Source organism: Chiloscyllium plagiosum, chromosome 10, assembly GCF_004010195.1.
Source record: "Chiloscyllium plagiosum isolate BGI_BamShark_2017 chromosome 10, ASM401019v2, whole genome shotgun sequence".
Classification (NCBI taxonomy): Eukaryota; Metazoa; Chordata; class Chondrichthyes; order Orectolobiformes; family Hemiscylliidae; genus Chiloscyllium; species Chiloscyllium plagiosum.
In genome coordinates, this window is record NC_057719.1 from 89,090,810 (window position 1) to 89,109,014 (window position 18,205).

Genomic DNA, 18,205 nt, shown 5'->3' on the forward strand with positions numbered 1-18,205 from the left:
TTTATGTAAAACTCTGTTATCTCACTTTTTAGATTAGAATCAATCTAAACATCAAGGCATAGATGGAGAACACAGGGGGCCAACACCTTCAACATATTGTCTAGCTATCACCATTGTTAACAGCTAACCCGAGAATGCAACTTCTTTAAAAAAAGGTTTTGTGATTTACACATGAAAGAAGTGAAACTATCACTGTATTCTCACAGATGAAAGGCTTAACAGGCAATCAATTTTTCAATGTATAACTTCAGTTACATCACACTGTAAATTCTTGCAATAAATTCTGTGTTCGGATTGAGCCCTCCATTATCACCTGATGAAGGAGCGTCGCTCCGAAAGCTAGTGTGCTTCCAATTAAACCTGTTGGACTATAACCTGGTATTGTGTGATTTTTATCTTTGAACAAGTTTGTTAGAAAAACAAGGGAAGTCAAGGAGAGAATAAAAACAAAAGGCATACAATGTGGTGAAGATCGGTGGGAAGCCAGAGGAATGGGAGGAGTTTAAACACCAGCAGAGGACAACTAAAAAAGCAACATGGAGAAGATGAAATATGAGCAAGCTAGTAACACAAAAGAATACTGAAAGAGATCTTCATATGTAAAGAGGTAAGACAAAACATTGGACAGCTGGAAAATGGGGCTGGAGAAGTAGTAATGGGAAACAAAGAAATGGTGAAGGAATTGAACAGTGACTTAGAGTCATAGAGATGTACAGCACGGAAATAGACCAGTCCATGCCGACCAGATATCCCAACCCAATCTAGTCCCACCTGTTAGCATCTGGCCCATATCCCTCCAAACCCTTCCTATTCATATACCCATCCTGATGCCTTTTAAATATTGCAATTGTACTAGCCTTCACCACTTCCTCTGGCAGATCATTCCATATTTGCAACCCCCGGTACATGAAAACATTGTCCCTTAGGTCTCTTTTATATCTTTCCCCTCTCACCCTAAACTTCTGCCCTCTTGCTCTGGACTCCCCCACCCCAGGGAAAATACTTTGTCTATTTATCATATCCATGCCCCTCATGATTTTGCAAACCTTTATAAGGTCACCCCTCAGCCTCCAACGCTCCAGGGAAAGCAGCCCTAGACTATTAAACCTCTACCTATAGCTCAAATCCTCCAACCTTGGCAACATCCTTGTAAGTCTTTTCTGAACCCTTTCAAGTTTCACAACATCCTTCCAACCTGCCAACTTGACATTAGTCTTCATGGTCACCAGAAGCCGATCAGAACTTCAAGACAGTCAGGTCAAAGGTGACTTTGGTGGCTATTACAGAGGAGAAGATGTTGGACAATCTTCTGAAGATGAATAAAACATATGGATAGATGCACTACAGCCCAGGATTCTGAAGGAGATCATTTGTAGAGGCATTGGTGATTGGTGATCTTTCAGGCATCACTGGAGTCATGAATGGTTCCAGAAAACTGGAAAATGGCTAATGTAATCCCCTGTTTAAGAAGGGAGGGAGGCAAAAGACTGGAAATTACAGGCCTCAGTTGTTGCTAAGGTTTTAGAATTCATTATTAAGAATGAGATCGTGAAGTATTTGAAACTGCATGGTGAAATAGGGCTGAGTTAGCATGGCTTTGCCAAGGGGAGATCATGCCTGACAAATTTGTTAGAATTCTTTGAGGAGTTAACGAGTAAGTTAGACAAAGGAAAGCCTATTTAAATCTCCAGAAGATCTGCATTGGTATTCACTGAGGAGAGGGACATGACAGATGTTGAGGTTGGGGATAGATGTTTGATTACTCTAGATCAAGTCAGCCTAAGGAGGGATGAAGTGTTGGATATACTAAAAGGTCTGAAGGTGGACAAGTCAGGTGGGATCTATCCCAGATTTCTGAGGGAAGCAAGAGAGGAAATAGCTGGGGCCTTAATAGATATCTTTGCAGCATCCTTGAACATGGATGAGGTCCTGGAGAATTGTCCCCTTGTTCATAAGGGTAGCAGGGATAATCCATCTAATTATAGACTGGTGAGCCTGACGTCAGTGGTAGGGAAGCTGCTGGAGAAGGTATTGAGGGATAGGATCTATTCCCAGTTGGAAGAAAATGGGCTTATCAGTGATAGGCAATGTGGTTTTGTGCAGGGAAGGTCATGTTTTACTAACTTAATAGAATTTTTTGAGGAAGTGACAAATTTATTGACGAGGGAAGGGCTGCAGATGTCATATATTTAGACTTCAGTAAGGCATTTGATAAGGCTGCCCATGGTAGGCTGATGGAGAAAGTGAAGTCGCATGGGGTCCAGAGTATACTAACTAGATGGTTAGAAAACTGGCTCGGCAACAGGAGACATAGCAATGGAAAGGAGTTTCTCAAAACCAAGAACTGTTACCAGTGGTGTTCCACAGGGATCCATGCTGGGACCACTGTTGTTTGTAATATATATATATATATATATATATATATATGACCTGGAGGAAGTTATAGGTAGTTTGATTAGCAAGTTTGCAGATTACACTAAGATTGGTGGAATAGCAGATAGTGAAGAGGGCTGTCTGAGAATGCAGCAGAATATAGATAGATTGGAGAAATGGCAGATGGAGTTCAATCCAGGCAAATGCGAGGTGATGCACTTTGGAAGATCCAATATACAATAAAGGGAAATGCCCTGGGAAAATTGATATACAGAGAGATCTGAGTGTTCAGGTCCATTGTACCCTGAAGGTGACAAAGCAGGTTGATAGAGTGGCCAAGAACGCATACAACATGTTTTTCTTCATTGGATGTATTGAATACAAGAGTTGGCAGATCATGTTACAGTTGTATGAGACTTTGGTTCGGCCACATTTGGAATACTGCGTACAGTTCTGGTCACCACATTACCAAAAGGATGTAGATTCTTTGGAGAGGGTGCAGAGGAGGTTCACCAGGATATTAGGTCTAGATTAGAGTGGTGCTGGAAAAGTACAGCAGGTCAGGCAACATCCGAGGAGCAGGAAAATTGACATTTCGGGCAAAAGCCCTTCATCAGGAATAGAGCCGATGAAGGGCTTTTGCCCGAAATGTCGATTTTCCTGTTCCTCGCATACTGCCTGACCTGCTGTGCTTTTCCAGCACCACTCTAATCTAGCCTCTGGTTTCCAGCATCTGCAGTCCTTGTTTTTATGTAGCTGTTTTTGTCAGGATGTTGCCTGGTATGGAGGGCATTAGCTATGAAGAGAGGTTGAGTAGATTACGATTACTTACATTAGAGAGAGAGGTTGAGGGGAATCTGATTGAGATCTACAAAATCATGAGAGGCATAGACAGGTTGGACAGCAAGAAGCATTTTCCCAGAGTGAGGCTCTCCATTACTAGGGGTCACAAGTTCAAGGTGAGAGGGGAAAAGTTTAAGGGAGATATGTGCGGGAAGTTCTTTGTGCAGAGTGTAGTTGTGCCTGGAACGCGTTGGCAGTGGAGGTGTTAGAGAAAGACACAACAGCATCATTTGAAATCTTTTTGGACAAATACATGAATGGGCAGGGAATAGAGGAATACAGATCCTTCAAAATGTAGGCGACAGGTTTAGATAGAGGATCTGGATCGCAGGCATGGAGGGCCAAAGGGCCTGTACCCATGCTGTAATTTGCTTTGTTCTTTGTCTTGAACTGCGTGCCACACAGGAGCTGTTAAATATGATAACAGCAGATTATGTCAGGGGCAAAGTACTGGCATAGATAGAGGATTTGCTGACTACAGATGACAGAGTTTGAGAATAAATGGGTCTTTCTGTAGATGGCAACCAGTGATCTGTAGGGCACAGTGTTGGGGCCATAACTATTCATGTTATACATTAACAATTTAGGTGAAGGAACTGGACAAAGATAGCACAGGTGAAATAAAATATAGCATCTTAGTCGGAAGAATGGAGACAATGACAACTTTCTAAATGTTGAACACACTACCTGTGCCTCTGCTTCCTACCATGTCACCCCCATAGACAACACCAGTGCTGTGAATACCACTGACAATGTCGCTTCCGCCAAAGTCACCACTTATGCTGATGCCACCAATCACGCAACCACTGACGTCACTGCTAATCGCATGATCCCACACATATACTCACCCCAGAGACAATCTCCACCCCAACTCTCAACACCAGTTCAACACTCAGTCCTAGCCCTAAGCCCGGGCGGATATTTACCATTCCCCCAGACCTCCCCCTCAGTGGGTGAATGGTCAGTCCTCAGCAAAGGACACACCTTCATTCCAGTATACCTATATATCAACAAGTTTTGCACACATCTAGATGTCGAACACTTTTTCCTCCACCTCTATGCTTACTTCTTTGAACGTGAACTCCACCCACCCTCTAAAGACACCTTCCTCTGCCTCCAACAAACTCCATCCTCCTTGGCACCCTGTGCTGGCCTCTTACCCTCCCTTGACCGTTTCATCTCTAACTGCTGTCATGACATGAACAGCCTCAATCTCTCCATCCCCTCACCCACTTCAACATCACCCCTTCAACTTCTAACCCTAACCTCATCGTCAAACCAGGTGACAAGGGAGGCACAGTGGTAGTTTGGTGCACCAAACTCAACCTCACTGAAACCACACTCCCAACTCACTGACACCTCCTCCTACTGCCCCCTCGACCATGAGTCAACCTGTCATCACCAAACCATCATCTCCAAGACCATCCACAATTTCATTGCCTCAGATCTCCCATGTCATAGTTCCCCAACCCCACGCAGCCTATTCCTATCTTTGCCCTAAAATACATAAACCTGACTGCCCCAGTCAACCGATTGTCTCTGCCTGCTCCTGCCCTACTGAACTCATCTCCTCTCATCTTGACTCAGTCCTGTCCCCTTTGGTCCAGGAACTCCCCACCTACATTCAGGACACTACCCATGCCATTTACCTTCTCCATGACTTTCAGTTCCCTGGACCCCCCAACGCCTCATCTTCACCATGGATATTCAGTCTCTGTATCCCTCATGAGGAGGGCCTTAAGGTCCTCAATTTTTTCCTCTCCTGCAAACCCAACTAGTGCCTCGCCACTGACGTGCTCATTTGCTTGGCAGAACTGGTACTCACCCTTAACAATATTTTCCTTTCAATCCTCCCACTTCCTACAAACCAGATGGATGCCCATGGATACCCACATGGGTCCGAACTATGCCTACCTCTTGGTAGGGTACCTGGAACAGTCCCTCTTCCTCGGCTATACTGGCACCATCCTCTTTTCCTCTGTTACATCACTGTATTGGTGCTGCTCCATGCTCCCACGAAGAACTCGAACAGTCCATCCACTTCACCCACAGCTTCCACCCTGACATCAAATTAACGTGGACCATCTCTGACACCCGCCTCCTCTTCCTAGACCTCTCTGTCTCCATCTCTGCCAACCAACTCAGCATTGACATCTACTACAAACCCACCGACTCCCATAGCTACTTTGATTACACTGCCTCCCACCCCCACTTGCAAAAATGCAATCCCTTACTCCCAATTCCTCCACCATAGGACCCAATTCCTCCTCCCAGGACGAGCAGTTCCACTCCAGAATATCCAGATGTCCTCCTACTTTAAGGACTACAATTTCTCCTCTCCCATGACCAATAATGCCCTCAACTGTATCTCCTCTGCGCTCAAACAAAACCCACTCAACCATAATGAGGATAGTATTCCCCCTGGTCCTCACATTCCATCCCATTAATCCTCAAGTACAACACATCATCTTCCGCCACCTCCGGTCTTACCCCACTACCAACATAATATTCCCCCCCCCCCCCCCCCCATTCCGCCTTTTGCAGGGACTGGTCCCTCCACAACTTCCTCGTTAGGTTTATACTCTTCTCCAAAACATCCTTCACATCTGGAACCTTTCCCTGCGGCTGCAGAGGTACAAAATGTGCCCCGCACCATTCCCCTCACCTCCGTCCAAGGGCCAAAGAATCTTTCCAAGAGATTTGCATGCATTTCTTCTAATCTGATTTATTGCATCCCGATGTGTCTCTTCTACATTAAAGAGACTGAGTGCAAACCGAGGAACTGGTTCAGGGAACCTTTATGGTCTGTCTGCTTCAATCAACCCCACCTCCCAGTTGCCATCCATTTCAACTCCTTCTCCCACACCCCTGATGACATGTCCATCCTGGCCCTCCTCCATCATTAAAACAAGGCCATACGCAAACTCGAGGAAGAACACCTCATCTTCTGCTTCGGGAGCTTATATCCATAGGGCCTTTAACATAGAATTCACATTTTCCAAATCCCAGCTCCAACCCTCCCCCTTAGCCTGACTCAACCTATCCATCTTCTTTTCCACCTGTTTGATCCACCCTTCTCACTGACCAATCACAGCCACCTCCTATCTGCATTCACCTATCACCATTCCACCCACCTTTTCCCCAGCCCAATCTCCTCCCTCTATTTATTTATTATTTGGCATCCCACTTCCCCTCCCGACCTGCTGTGCTTTTTCAAACTACCTTATCTACTCCTATTTTTCTAAACAGTGAAAGGCTTCAGAAATCTGGAGCACAAAGGCACTTAGGACTCCTAGTTCAAGTTTTTGTTTATGTTACCATGTAAATTCAGTTGGCAGTTAGGAATGCAAATGCAATCTTAGCATTCATTTCAAGATGGTGAGATATAAAGCCATTGTTGTATATCTCTTTTTTAAGGCTCTGGTCAGGCTGCATTTTGAAGATTGTGAACCGTTTTGGACTCAGTATCTGAGGAAGGATATGTTGGTACAAGAATAGGTTTACAAGAATGATCTCAGTGATGAAGGGCTTGTCATATACAGAGTCATAGACTCATATCTCTTCCATACATTCACCCTCTGTGTGAAAAAGCTGTCCCTTAGATCCCTTTAATATCTCTCCCCTCTCACCTTAAATCCAAGCCTTCTAGTTTTGGATCCTGGGAAAAAGACCTTGGCAATTTATCCTATCCATGCCCCTCATGATTTTATAAACCTCTATAAGGTCACCCCCTCAACCTCTGACATTGTGGGGAAAATAGCCCCAACCTATTCAGTCCCTCCCAATTGCTCAAACCCTCCAACCCAGCAACATCTTTGTAAATCTTTTTGCACCCTTACAAGTTTAACAACATCTTTCCTACAGCAGCTAAACCAGAATTGAATGTGATATTCCAAAGTGACCTAACTAGTTGAGTATTCTGGGACTGTACTCAAAAAGTTCAGAAGGATTAGCGAGAATCTCATTGAAACTTAGAAGATATTGAGAGGCCTGGTCAGAGAAGGGATGGCATGGTGGCTCAGTAGTTCGCACTGCTGCCTCACAGCGCCAGAGACCCAGGTTCGATTCCTACCTCAGGCGACTGTGTGTGTGGAGTTTGCACATTCTCCCCGTGTCTGCATGGGTTTTCTCCAGGTGCTTTGGTTTCCCACAATCCAAAGATGTGTAGGTCAGGTAAATTGCCCATAGTGATGGGTGCATTAGTCAGGGGTATATGTAGGGTTGGGGAATGGGTCTGTGTGGTTACTCTTTGGAGGGTCAGTGTGGACTTGTTGGACTGAAGGAATTATTTCCATACTGTTGGGAATCTAATTTTTCCATGAGTAAGATAAACCAGAACCTGAGGGCACAGGCTCAGAATGAAAGAATAACACCTCATATCTGAATTCAGGTGGAATATTTTCAGCTAGAGGGAACCTACTATCTTATTCTGAGTGACAAATAAAATTCATGAGATCCTCACATTTGTTGGAATTGAGAATGAAGTTTGTATACGGCTCTGGTCAGATTATATTTGAAATATCGAGCAGTTTGGGCCCCATAATCTAAGGAAGGAAGTATTGGCATTGGACGTTCAGAAGAGTGAACCCGGTGATGAAGTGCTTGTTCTATGAGGAGCACTTGAGAACTCTGGCACTGTGCCCAATGGAGTTTAGAAGGATTACTGAGAACCTCATTGAAACTTATAGGATACTGAAGCCTGGACAGAGTGGAGGTGGAGAAAGTATTTCCAGACTAGAACCCGAGGACACAGCCTCAGAGTAATAGAATCACATTTCAGAACTGAGATGTGGAAATTTCTTCAGCTGAAGGTGGTGAATCTGTGGAACTCTCTGCTGCAAAAGGTGGTGGATGCCAAGTTATTGGGTGTATTTAAGATAGAGGTAGAAGGCAGGAGAATGGAGTTGAGAAACATATCACTCTCCGTTAGCTGATGAAGAATCATCTGGACTCAAAACCTTAGGTTACTGTCTGTCTACCGATGCTGCCTGAGCTCCTTCGATTTCCAGCGTATTTTGTTTTCAGTACAGATTCCAGCATCTGCACTAATTTTACTCTAATATACTCCAATATATTATGGTCTCATGGTCTGAACACTCAGCAAAACAACCGTATTTTGAATTGGAAAACGAAAAATGAAGAAAGTACTGCGCATGTTCCAGCCCATGTGATTGATGTCAACTCTGGCCCAATAGGAAATTAGGGGCGTGGCTGGACCGAGCGCAAGCGGTTTGTCCTCCAACCAATCGGAGTGAGTCACGTGATTGCCTTCGACAGCAGGCTCTGCGCTGTTGTGTTTGCACTGTTGGCCTTTACGGAAGGTGTAGAACACGGTAATGAAAACGGGAGGGAAATGGTGATCGTACAGCATAAACGGTTTTAGAAACGCATGTCGAAAAAAGAGCAAATTTTAACTTCCCTGTCCCAGGTTTGTAGCAAATGCGAAATCGGCTCTGGGCGTAGGCTGTTATAGCCCCCTGGTAACCGCCACCATCTTTACTGCGGGCAATGATCCGCCAGATACGTGTTCGCGGCCGCCATATTTTTAGGTGGCAAAGTGTAGCGGGAGGCATGCGCAGTCTTCCGTGTTGCCCCGACTGGGAGAGAGCCTGTATTTCCGGGAGATGCATTTAACGCTGGCGAAGTACTGAAGCAAAGAGCTGGCTTCAGGCAGCGTAGTTACTGCTATTACACGGCAGGTATTTAGTGGAGGCGAAATTCTTGTAACATGTGAGTGCTCCATATTACCTGTTGCAGTTTCCCGGCGAAGTAGGGAAGCCCTACTTTAAAAGATTTTGATCAATCAAAATATATCCGTTTGTTCAGTATTCGTACAATTGGGATCATAATACTGAACCTTGCTGTGATTTACCCCAGTGCTCCCTCTTCAACACATCCTCAATATCTGACTTCCTCAGTCTCTAATATTGGATGCGTTTTAGCTGTTTATTATTTTATAACTGAGTTTTCCACTGCTGTCCAATCCTTGCTGTTGTCTTTTCAGATTCATTTGTACACAATTTATTTCACAGTCAGGCATTCCTTTTCCAGGATGGGAGTCCATTTCCCTTACATTTCTGACCATCAAATTCTGCACCATTTTCATTCCCTGTAATTCATTTTGCATACCCTCAAACATGAACTCTGTTTCTCCTTTCACAGATACCAACCATTATTGGCAAAGTCCTGGAATCTGTGGAGAATGTAATGATTAACCTTCTTATACTGATGTAATTTTTTTTGGTGAATGTACTTCCACAATGCAATTAGGTAATGACTTGCAGATCATTCACCAAGCAATAGTGAAGAATTACAATGTATGTCTGAATTTGACACGATTCTAATGTAACAGAAATATTGTAGAGGAGCTTTTGACGAGAAGCCACAGGTGGAGCTATTAGGTCCGGTGACCAAAAGCATCGCGAAAAGAGCAGGTTTCAGAAATATCTTAAAGGAGGAGTGCAGACCTCAGGTTTATGGTGAGAATTCCAGACTCTATTAACTTGGCAACGTTAGAAACCATCACCAATGGTGAAGCAAGGAATTGTTGGAGTCTGAAGCTAAATGAGTTGTTGAGGCCTCAAAGGTTGTGTGCTATAGGGATGACCACAGCAAGGAATTAAGTCATGGTGAGATTTTAAAAATGTTGCTTTTAAATAGGAGTCTTTGTGGATTGGGGAGCACAAGCGATGAGGGGTAAAACAAGTCTTGGAATATGTGAGCGCTTGGTCTGCGAAGTTTTAGATATTCTTGAGATTACAGTGAATTTGAATGTGGAAAGCCATCTTGGAGTTTGTTAGGATTGTTAAGTCTAGAAGTAATAAAGGAATGGGCAAGAGTTTTAGCAGCAGATGAGCAGAGATTAGGGTGATGTCACAGAGATGGAAATAGGTGTTCTTGCTGCAGGACTGGGTTCTTGCTTTCATCTCAACTCACTGCATATCAGCGAATTCATACTTGAGAGAATCCATTCACTGCTCTATGTGGGAAGGTATTCATGCGGTCAGCCAGACTGCTAGGACACCACTGAGTTCACAAGTAACTCCAGTGACTGGATTTCGGTGTGAATCATTTTTGGGAGGAAGTCTATGTTACTAGGGTCTGTTTCTCCTGCTGTATATAAACTACAGAATTTTCTCTTGGGATGTGAGTTCTGCGGAAGGGTTACTGAACCCAAAACGTTAACTCTGATTCCTCTTCACAGACGTTGCCAGACTTATTGAGCTTTTCCAGCAACTTCTGTTTTTGTTTAGATTTTATTGACTGTGTCTAGTTGCCCTTGAGACAGTGGTGGTGAGTTGTCTACTTGAACCGCTTTAGGTAGATTCATTATGCCCTTAGGTAGGCAATTTCAGGATTTTGACCAAGCAACAGTGAATAGAGTCGTAGTCATAAAGATGTACAGCACGGAAACAGACCCGTCGGTCCAACTCATCCATGCCGACCAGATATCCCAACCCAATCTAGTCCCACCTGCCAGCACCCAAATCCTTCCTATTCATATACCCATCCAAATGCCTCTTAAATGATGCAATTGTACCAGCCTCCACCACATCCTCTGGCAGCTCATTCCATACACGTACCACCCTCTGCGTGAAAACGTTGCCCCTTCGGACTCTTTTATATCTTGCCCCTAAATCTATGCCCTCTAGTTCTGGACTCACTACCATAGGGAAAAGACTTTGTCGAATTATCCTATCCATCTGCGTGAAAACGTTGCCCCTTAGGACTCTTTTATATCTTGCCCCTAAATCTATGCCCTCCAGTTCTGGACTCACTACCATAGGGAAAAGACTTTGTCGAATTATCCTATCCATGCCCCTCACAATTTTGTAAACCTCTAAGGTCACCCTTCAGATTCTGACGCTCCAGGGAAAACAGCCCATGCCTATTCAACTTCTCCCTATAGCTCAAATCCTCCAACCCTGGGAACATCCTTGGGAATCTTCTCTGAACCCTTTCAAGTTTCACAACATCCTTCTGATAGGAAGGAGACCAGAATTGCATGCAATATTCCAACATTAGCCTAACCAATGTCCTGTACAGCTGCAACATGATGTCCCAACTCCTGTACTCAATACTCTGACCAATAAAGGAAAGCATACCAAATGCCGCCTTAACTATCCTATCTATCTGTGACTCCACTTTCAAGGAGCTATGAACCTGCACTCCAAGGTCTCTTTGTTCAGCCACACTCCCTAGGACGCTTTCCCAAAATGCAGCACCTCGCATTTATCTGAATTAAACTCCATCTGCCACCTCTCAGTCCATTGGCCCATCTGGTCTAGATCCTGTTGTAATCTGAGGTAACCTTCTTTGCTGTCCACTACACCTCCAATTTTGGTGTCATCTGCAAATTTACTAACTGTACCTCTTATGCTCGCATCCAAATCATTTAGATAAATGATGAAAAGTAGTAGATAATATATTTCAATGTAAGGTTGATGAGTGTTTCAAAGGGAACTTTTAGGTGGTTATGTTTCCATGTATCTGCTGCCCTTTTCTGTGTTGATGGAGGTGGTCATGGGTTTGGATGGTGCTGTCTGAGGACATTTAATGAATTTCTGCAATGCATCTTGTAGATGCTAGACATTGTTGTCACAGAGTGTCTGTGGTGGAGGGAGTGGCTGCTTGTGGATGTGATGCCAATCAATGGAGCTGCTTTGACCTGGCTGGTGCCAAGCTTCTTGAATGTTGGTGGAGCTTCCCCCATCCAGGCAAGTTTGGGGAGTCAGGAGGTGAGTTACTCTCTGCAGTATTCCTGGCCTCTGACCTTATTTTGTAGCAATTGTATTTATGTGACAGATCTAGTTAAGTTATGGTCAGTGATATTCCCATTGATGGTAATAACATGGAATGTCAAGGTGCAGTGGTTAGATTGTCCCATCTTGGAAATGGGCATCTTGATTGTCCCATCTTGGATTTGTGTAATGCGAATGTTACTTGCAACTTGTCAGCCCTAGCCTGGATGTTGTTCCCATTATGTTGCATTTGAACATGGACTTCAGTTTCTGAGGAGACACCAATGGTGCTGGATCATGCCTACCACTAACTGAATGATAGATCAAACAGCTGAAGATGGTTGGGCCTAGGACACTACCCTGAGAAATTCCTATAGAAATGTCCTAGAGCTGAGATGACTGACCTTCAATGGGGGACAACCACTTTTCTATGTGCCAGATATGACTCCAACCAGCGGAGAGTTTGCTCCCCTGATTTCCATTGAGTCCAGTTTTACAAGGGTTCCTTGATGCCTCACATGTTCCAATGTAGCCTTTACATAACTCTTCACTCACCTCTGGAACTCTGTTGTTTTTGTCCATGCCTGCAATGAAGTCAGGAGTGGCCCTTTGGAATCAAACTGCACATCGCTGAGCAGGTGCTGCTTGATAGTCTGTTGATGACGTCTTGCATCACTTTACTGATGATAAAGAGTAGACTAATGGAATAGTAATTGGCTGGGATGGATTTGGCATGCTTTTTCTGTAGAGGCTATGCCCGAGCAATTTTTCACATTGAGTAAATGCCGCTGTTGTGACTTTACTGGAACAGTTCACTGGGGGAGTGTCACATTCTGGAATACAATTCTTCAGTACTATTGCTGGAATGTTGTCCATAACTATTGCAGAATCCAGTGACTCCAACTATTTCTTGATATCACGTGGAGTGAATCGAATTGCCTGAACACTGGCATCTGTGATGTTGTGAAAGTGTGGAGGATGTTTGAAATGGATCATCCACTTGACAGTTTTGGCTGAAGATTGTTGCAATTATGTCAGCCTTATCTTTTGAACTGATGTGTTGGACTCTTCCATCATTGAGGATGGGGATATTTTTGGAGTCTCCTCTCCAGTGGGTTATTCACCAACATTCATAGCTGGAGGTGCCAGGGCTGCAAAGCTTAGATCTGATCTGTTGATTATGGGATCACTTAGCTTATCACTTGCTGCTCATATTGTTTGGCAGATAGTCCTGTTGTTAGCTTCACCAAGTTGACACCTCATTTTTAGGTATGCCTGGAGATGCTCCTGGCAAGCCCTCCTGCACTCTCCATCGAATGAGATTTGATCCCCTGGCTTGATGGTCCGGGTTGAATAGTGGTGTGCTGGGCCATGAGAAGGCAGATTGATTTAGATTTAGATTAGATGACAGTGTGGAAACAGGCCCTTCAGCCCAACAAGTCCACACCGACCCGCCGAAGCGAAACCCACCCATACCCCCACATTTCCCCCTTACCTAATACTACAGGCAATTTAGTATGGCCAATTCACCTGACCCTGCACAGCTTTGGATGGTGGGAGGAAACCGGAGCACCCGGAGGAAACCCACACAGACACGGGGAGAACGTGCAAACTCTACACAGTCAGTCGCCTGAGGCGGGAATTGAACCCGGGTCTCTGGCGCTGTGAGGCAGCAGTGCTAACACATTGTTAGGATATCTGGTCGGCATAGACCAGTTGGACCCAATGGTCTGTTTCCGTGCTACAAGTCTCTCAGGCTCTGTCCATCCATTGCTCTTTTTCACCTCTGATCACCGCTCTGGCATTGTCTAACCTCCTCGGTCTCCAACAATGGTGCTATCTTACCAATGTTTTGTTTTATTAGTCAGATTTCCACAGCTGCTTATCCCTGCTGATTTACCAGCTTGACCTTCCCACAGGATTCTTTAAAAATCAGGAACGTTCTTTTTTTTGTCACATGGTATACTTCACATTCCTGCAACTTCTTTTACTGACCATCAGCTTCTGCACTGTTTAATATTATTGTAATGTAGTGTACACACTATGAATTATTACAGCTATTTCTGTCTCCATTGCCTGACCTGAATATTTTTGAGATTTTATCCTTGCAGATTTCTAGAAGCTGCAGTGTTTCTTTATTCTTGTATCATAGATGCTCCCAGGACACAGTTTGTAAACCCAGGCAGAGCAATTAAGAGGAAGAAGTTTATATCTGGATGGGTGTTGGTTACAGAGTTTGCTCATTGGATGCACTGTCAGTCTTTTCTCATTGACTCAGAGTGCTGTTGGCTGCCTCCTGTGCTGCAGTTGCTCAGTTAACCCGACGTGCCTGTGCTGGTTTTCTACATGTGCAAGTCTGATCATCCCCACTCCCAGCCATCTCCTTGTAGACTGGCAATTTATGTTTCGTTGTAGGTGCTCATACTTTTGAAGCCTTTGCTCCAGCTGGAGAGGAGGTGAGGAAAAGCTGCTGAGGTTCGCCCCAAATACATCAGGATCTAGTTTGGCCCTGCAATTTCCATTGTGAAACTGTTGAAGGGAGCAAGGTTCCAGGGGAATTCCGGTTGCTAAATGGACATTGTCCATAAAAAGTAACAGGGTATATCATCTTCAGCAATACTTGTCCTTGAAACAATCAATCTTTGTTGTGTACACACATTATTCTTGGATTTGAATGTCACTAATGAGAGGAACTTTCTAGTATACATGACATTTTAACCTTCCTGAACAGCTGCAAAGTGTATGATGAAGGTGCTTCCACTGTGTTGTTAGGTAAGGTATAATGGATTAATACACAGAGCTGATAAAGGCATGTGTGTCCGTTCGACTCGTAACCAACAGTATAGCTTCAACACCAGTATCTCTGTCTCTACCTCGACCTTTTGTCTCTCTGTCTTTCACTCCTTGCTCTGTCGCACGCTCTCCTGTTGCGTGTGCTCTCTCTTGACATCCCTCCTCCTGGAGCAGGTGGACTCTGCTACTGGACAAATTGGTGGCAACTTCCCTTCCCTGATGGACCAAGCAGAGCCGCTGGATGTTATCTACCTGGACTTCAAGACAGCCTTTGGCAAGCTGCCGCACAGGAGTCTGCTGGGTAAGATAAGGGCCTTTGGTATTAGAGGCAAGAGGTTAGAATGGATAGAAGTTTGGCTGTCTGGCAGAAAGCAGAGAGTGGAGATTAAAGGATCCTTCTCAGGATGGCAGCCAGTGACAAGTGGTGTTCCGCAAGGCTTTATTGGGACCACAACTTTTCACATTATACTTTAACAATCCAGATGAAGGAACTGAGGGCATTCTGGCAAAGTTTGCAGATGATACAAAGATAGGCAAAAGCTATCGTTGAAGAAGCAGGGAGGCTGCAGCAGGATTTGGACAGGTTAGGAGAGTGGACAAAGAAGTGGTAGATGGAGTACAATGTGGGAAAGTGTGAGGTCGTGCACTTTTTGGTAGGAAGAATAGAGGCATGGACTATTTTCTAAATGGGGAGCAAATTCAGAAGTCTGAAGTACAAAGAGTCTTGGGGGTTCTAGTCCAGGACTCTCTCAAGGTAAACTTGCAGATTGAGTCAGTAGTTAAAAAGGGAAATGCAATGATGGCATTTATTTTAAGAGGACTTGAATTTAAAAGCAGGGATGTATTTCTGAGGCTGTATAAGGCTCTGGTCATACCACATTCTAATTTGCAATTTTGGGCCCCATATCTCGGGAAGTATGTACTGGCCCTGAAACGTGTTCAGAGGAGGTTGGCTAGAATGGTCCCAGGAATAAAAAGCTTAATATAGGAGGAACATTTGAGGACTCTGGATCTATACTCAATGGAGTTTAGAATGATGAGGGGGAATCTAATTGAAACATGCAGAAGACCTGGCAGAGGCCTGGACAGAGTAGATGTTGGGAAGGTGCTTCCAATGGTAGGAGAGACTATGGCCTGAGGGCACAGCCTTGGAGTAAAGGAAAGACCAGGAGAGAGAAGGAGAAACTTCTTCAGCTAGAGTGTGGTGAATCTATGGAGATCCTTGCTACAGAAGACTGCAGAGGCCAGGTCATTGGGTACATTTAGGACTGAGATGGATAGGTTCTTCAATGTCAAGGGTTATGGGGAGAAAGTGGGAGAAAGGTTTCTCAACCCCAATCAGCAATGATTGGCAGAGCAGTCTCAGGGGGCTGAATGGCCTAAGTTCTGCTTTTATGGACATCAGTAACTCAGTTTGGATTGTATAACAATCCCACGGCTTTTATATCACCTTTTTCCTTCTGTTGGCGGCACAAATGTCCAGATTCATTCAGATGTACTTCACAATCTGCCTTTGTTTTTTGTTGGTTCTCTCTCACTCCATTTTGTCCTGTTTTCAATCATTTTTACAGGGTATTCGAAGGAGATGATTTGCAATCACAAAGCTAAAAGAGTACATCACATCAAGGACAGACACAATTTATTGTGACATCCATTTCATTGGATGTTTAATATGGAAAGAAACAGCACTGTTCACGGTGGAGATAAACCATGGAAATGTGGAGACTGTGAGGAAGGATTCAGATCCCCCTCTGAGCTGGAAACTCATTGGCGCAGGCACACAGGGGAGAGGCCATTCTCTTGCCCTGAGTGTGGGAAAGGATTCGTTCGCTCATCCAACCTGCTGAGACATCAGCGAGTTCACTCTGGAGAGAGGCCATTCACCTGCCCCAAGTGTGGGAAAGGATTCATTCATTCAGCTGATCTGCTGAGACACCAGCGAATTCACACAGGGGAAAGACCATTCTCCTGCCCCGAGTGTGGAAAAGGATTTACACGCTTATCAGGGCTGCAACAACACCAACGGATTCACACAGGGGAGAGACCATTCATCTGCTCAACATGTGGGAAGGGTTTCACTCAGTTCGCTGACCTGCAGAAACATCAGCGAGTTCACACTGAGGAGAGACCTTTTCACTGTCCGGAGTGTGGGAAGTGCTTTAAATATTCTGGGGACCTGGTACGCCATCAACGTATTCACACTGAGGAGAAACCATACAGGTGCACTTACTGTGGCTCTGCATTCAAACAGTCTGAGCAGCTCACTGTGCACCAGCGAGTGCACACTGGGGAGAGACCGTTCAGCTGTCCTGAGTGTGGGAAGGGGTTCACTCAGTCATCTGCAATGCTGACACACCAGCGCATTCACACTGGGGAGAAGCCATTCATCTGCTCTATTTGTGGGAAGGCGTTCACTCAGTCATCCACCCTGAGGTCTCACCAGCGAGTTCACACTGGGGAGAGACCATTTAGCTGCCCTGAATGTGGGAAGAGATTCGTTCAGTTGTCTGCTGTGCTAGCACACCAGCGAGTTCATACTGGGGAGAGGCCATTCACCTGCTCCCAGTGTGAGAAAGCATTCAAGACTTCATCTACCCTGCTGAAACACCAGCGAGTTCACCAGTAACTGTAGCACATCTATTTTGCTGTTTATTTCACCAATGGTTCAACAATATTGACTGGAGCTGATGTCAATAACCTCCAGCCTATGTGTTGGTGTTAGCACACTAGATGAAGTAAAATCAATGTTTTTTTTTAAACTAGGTTCTTGTTAGATCTAATTTGAAATGTTCTTCCAGTAAATGCGAGGAGCTGGTGGAAATTCTTCGTCACTAAGATTAAGACAATCCAATCAGCTGCTTCTGTCCTAATCAGTTGCCCACTAGCCCAAATTGTTTCTCAGGTATTTCCTTGCCTGAGCTCTGGACTTTCATCTTTCTCCATTTTCTCTCAATAAGACCATAACAATGTCATTGCACATACTCCGATGAGAAGAGCTGTCCCAGTTTATATTATAGAAAGTACTAATTACTGTCCAGATTAGAGAGAAAAGAAGCCCCTGTCTATATAACAGAGAACAGTAGTCCCTATGTATATGGTTGCAGAACAGCTATCCCTTTTATGTATTGTAAACCAGCAGTCCCTGGGAGTGGTGCAGAGAACAGAAGTTCCTGGGAATATTATCATGAATGTGAGTACTTTTCTGTTTTAAAGAGAAAAACGGCCCTCCTGTATATTGGTGAGAACAGCAGTCCATTTGTATATTATAGACAACAGCAGTCCTTGTGCATACTACCTGATGAAGGAGCAGTACTCTGCAAGGTAGTGCTTCCAAATAAACCTGTTGGACTATAACCTGGTCTTATGTGATTTTTAACATATTGCAGAGAACAGCAGTTCCTTTTGATATTACTAGGGAACAACATGCTCTGCATATGTCATGTTCTACTTTATAC

At 44.5% G+C, this 18,205-nt stretch overlaps 1 protein-coding gene across 3 annotated transcripts; it reads left to right on the plus strand.

Moving 5' to 3' along the window:
* Positions 1–8,449: 8,449 nt before the first annotated feature.
* Positions 8,450–18,062, plus strand: LOC122553885 (zinc finger protein 436-like). Of its 3 annotated transcripts, XM_043698353.1 has the most exons (3): positions 8,465–8,644; positions 14,925–15,051; positions 16,322–18,062. In XM_043698353.1, exon 3 carries the CDS (start codon positions 16,414–16,416, stop codon positions 17,374–17,376), a length of 963 nt encoding a protein of 320 aa, XP_043554288.1. In that variant the 5' UTR covers positions 8,465–8,644; positions 14,925–15,051; positions 16,322–16,413; the 3' UTR covers positions 17,377–18,062. The 3 variants fall into 3 exon arrangements, with proteins under 3 accessions (XP_043554287.1, XP_043554288.1, XP_043554286.1); XM_043698352.1 differs by lacking the exon at positions 14,925–15,051 and having other exon boundaries at positions 8,450–8,549; XM_043698351.1 differs by lacking the exon at positions 14,925–15,051.
* The last annotated feature ends 143 nt before the right edge of the window (positions 18,063–18,205 follow it).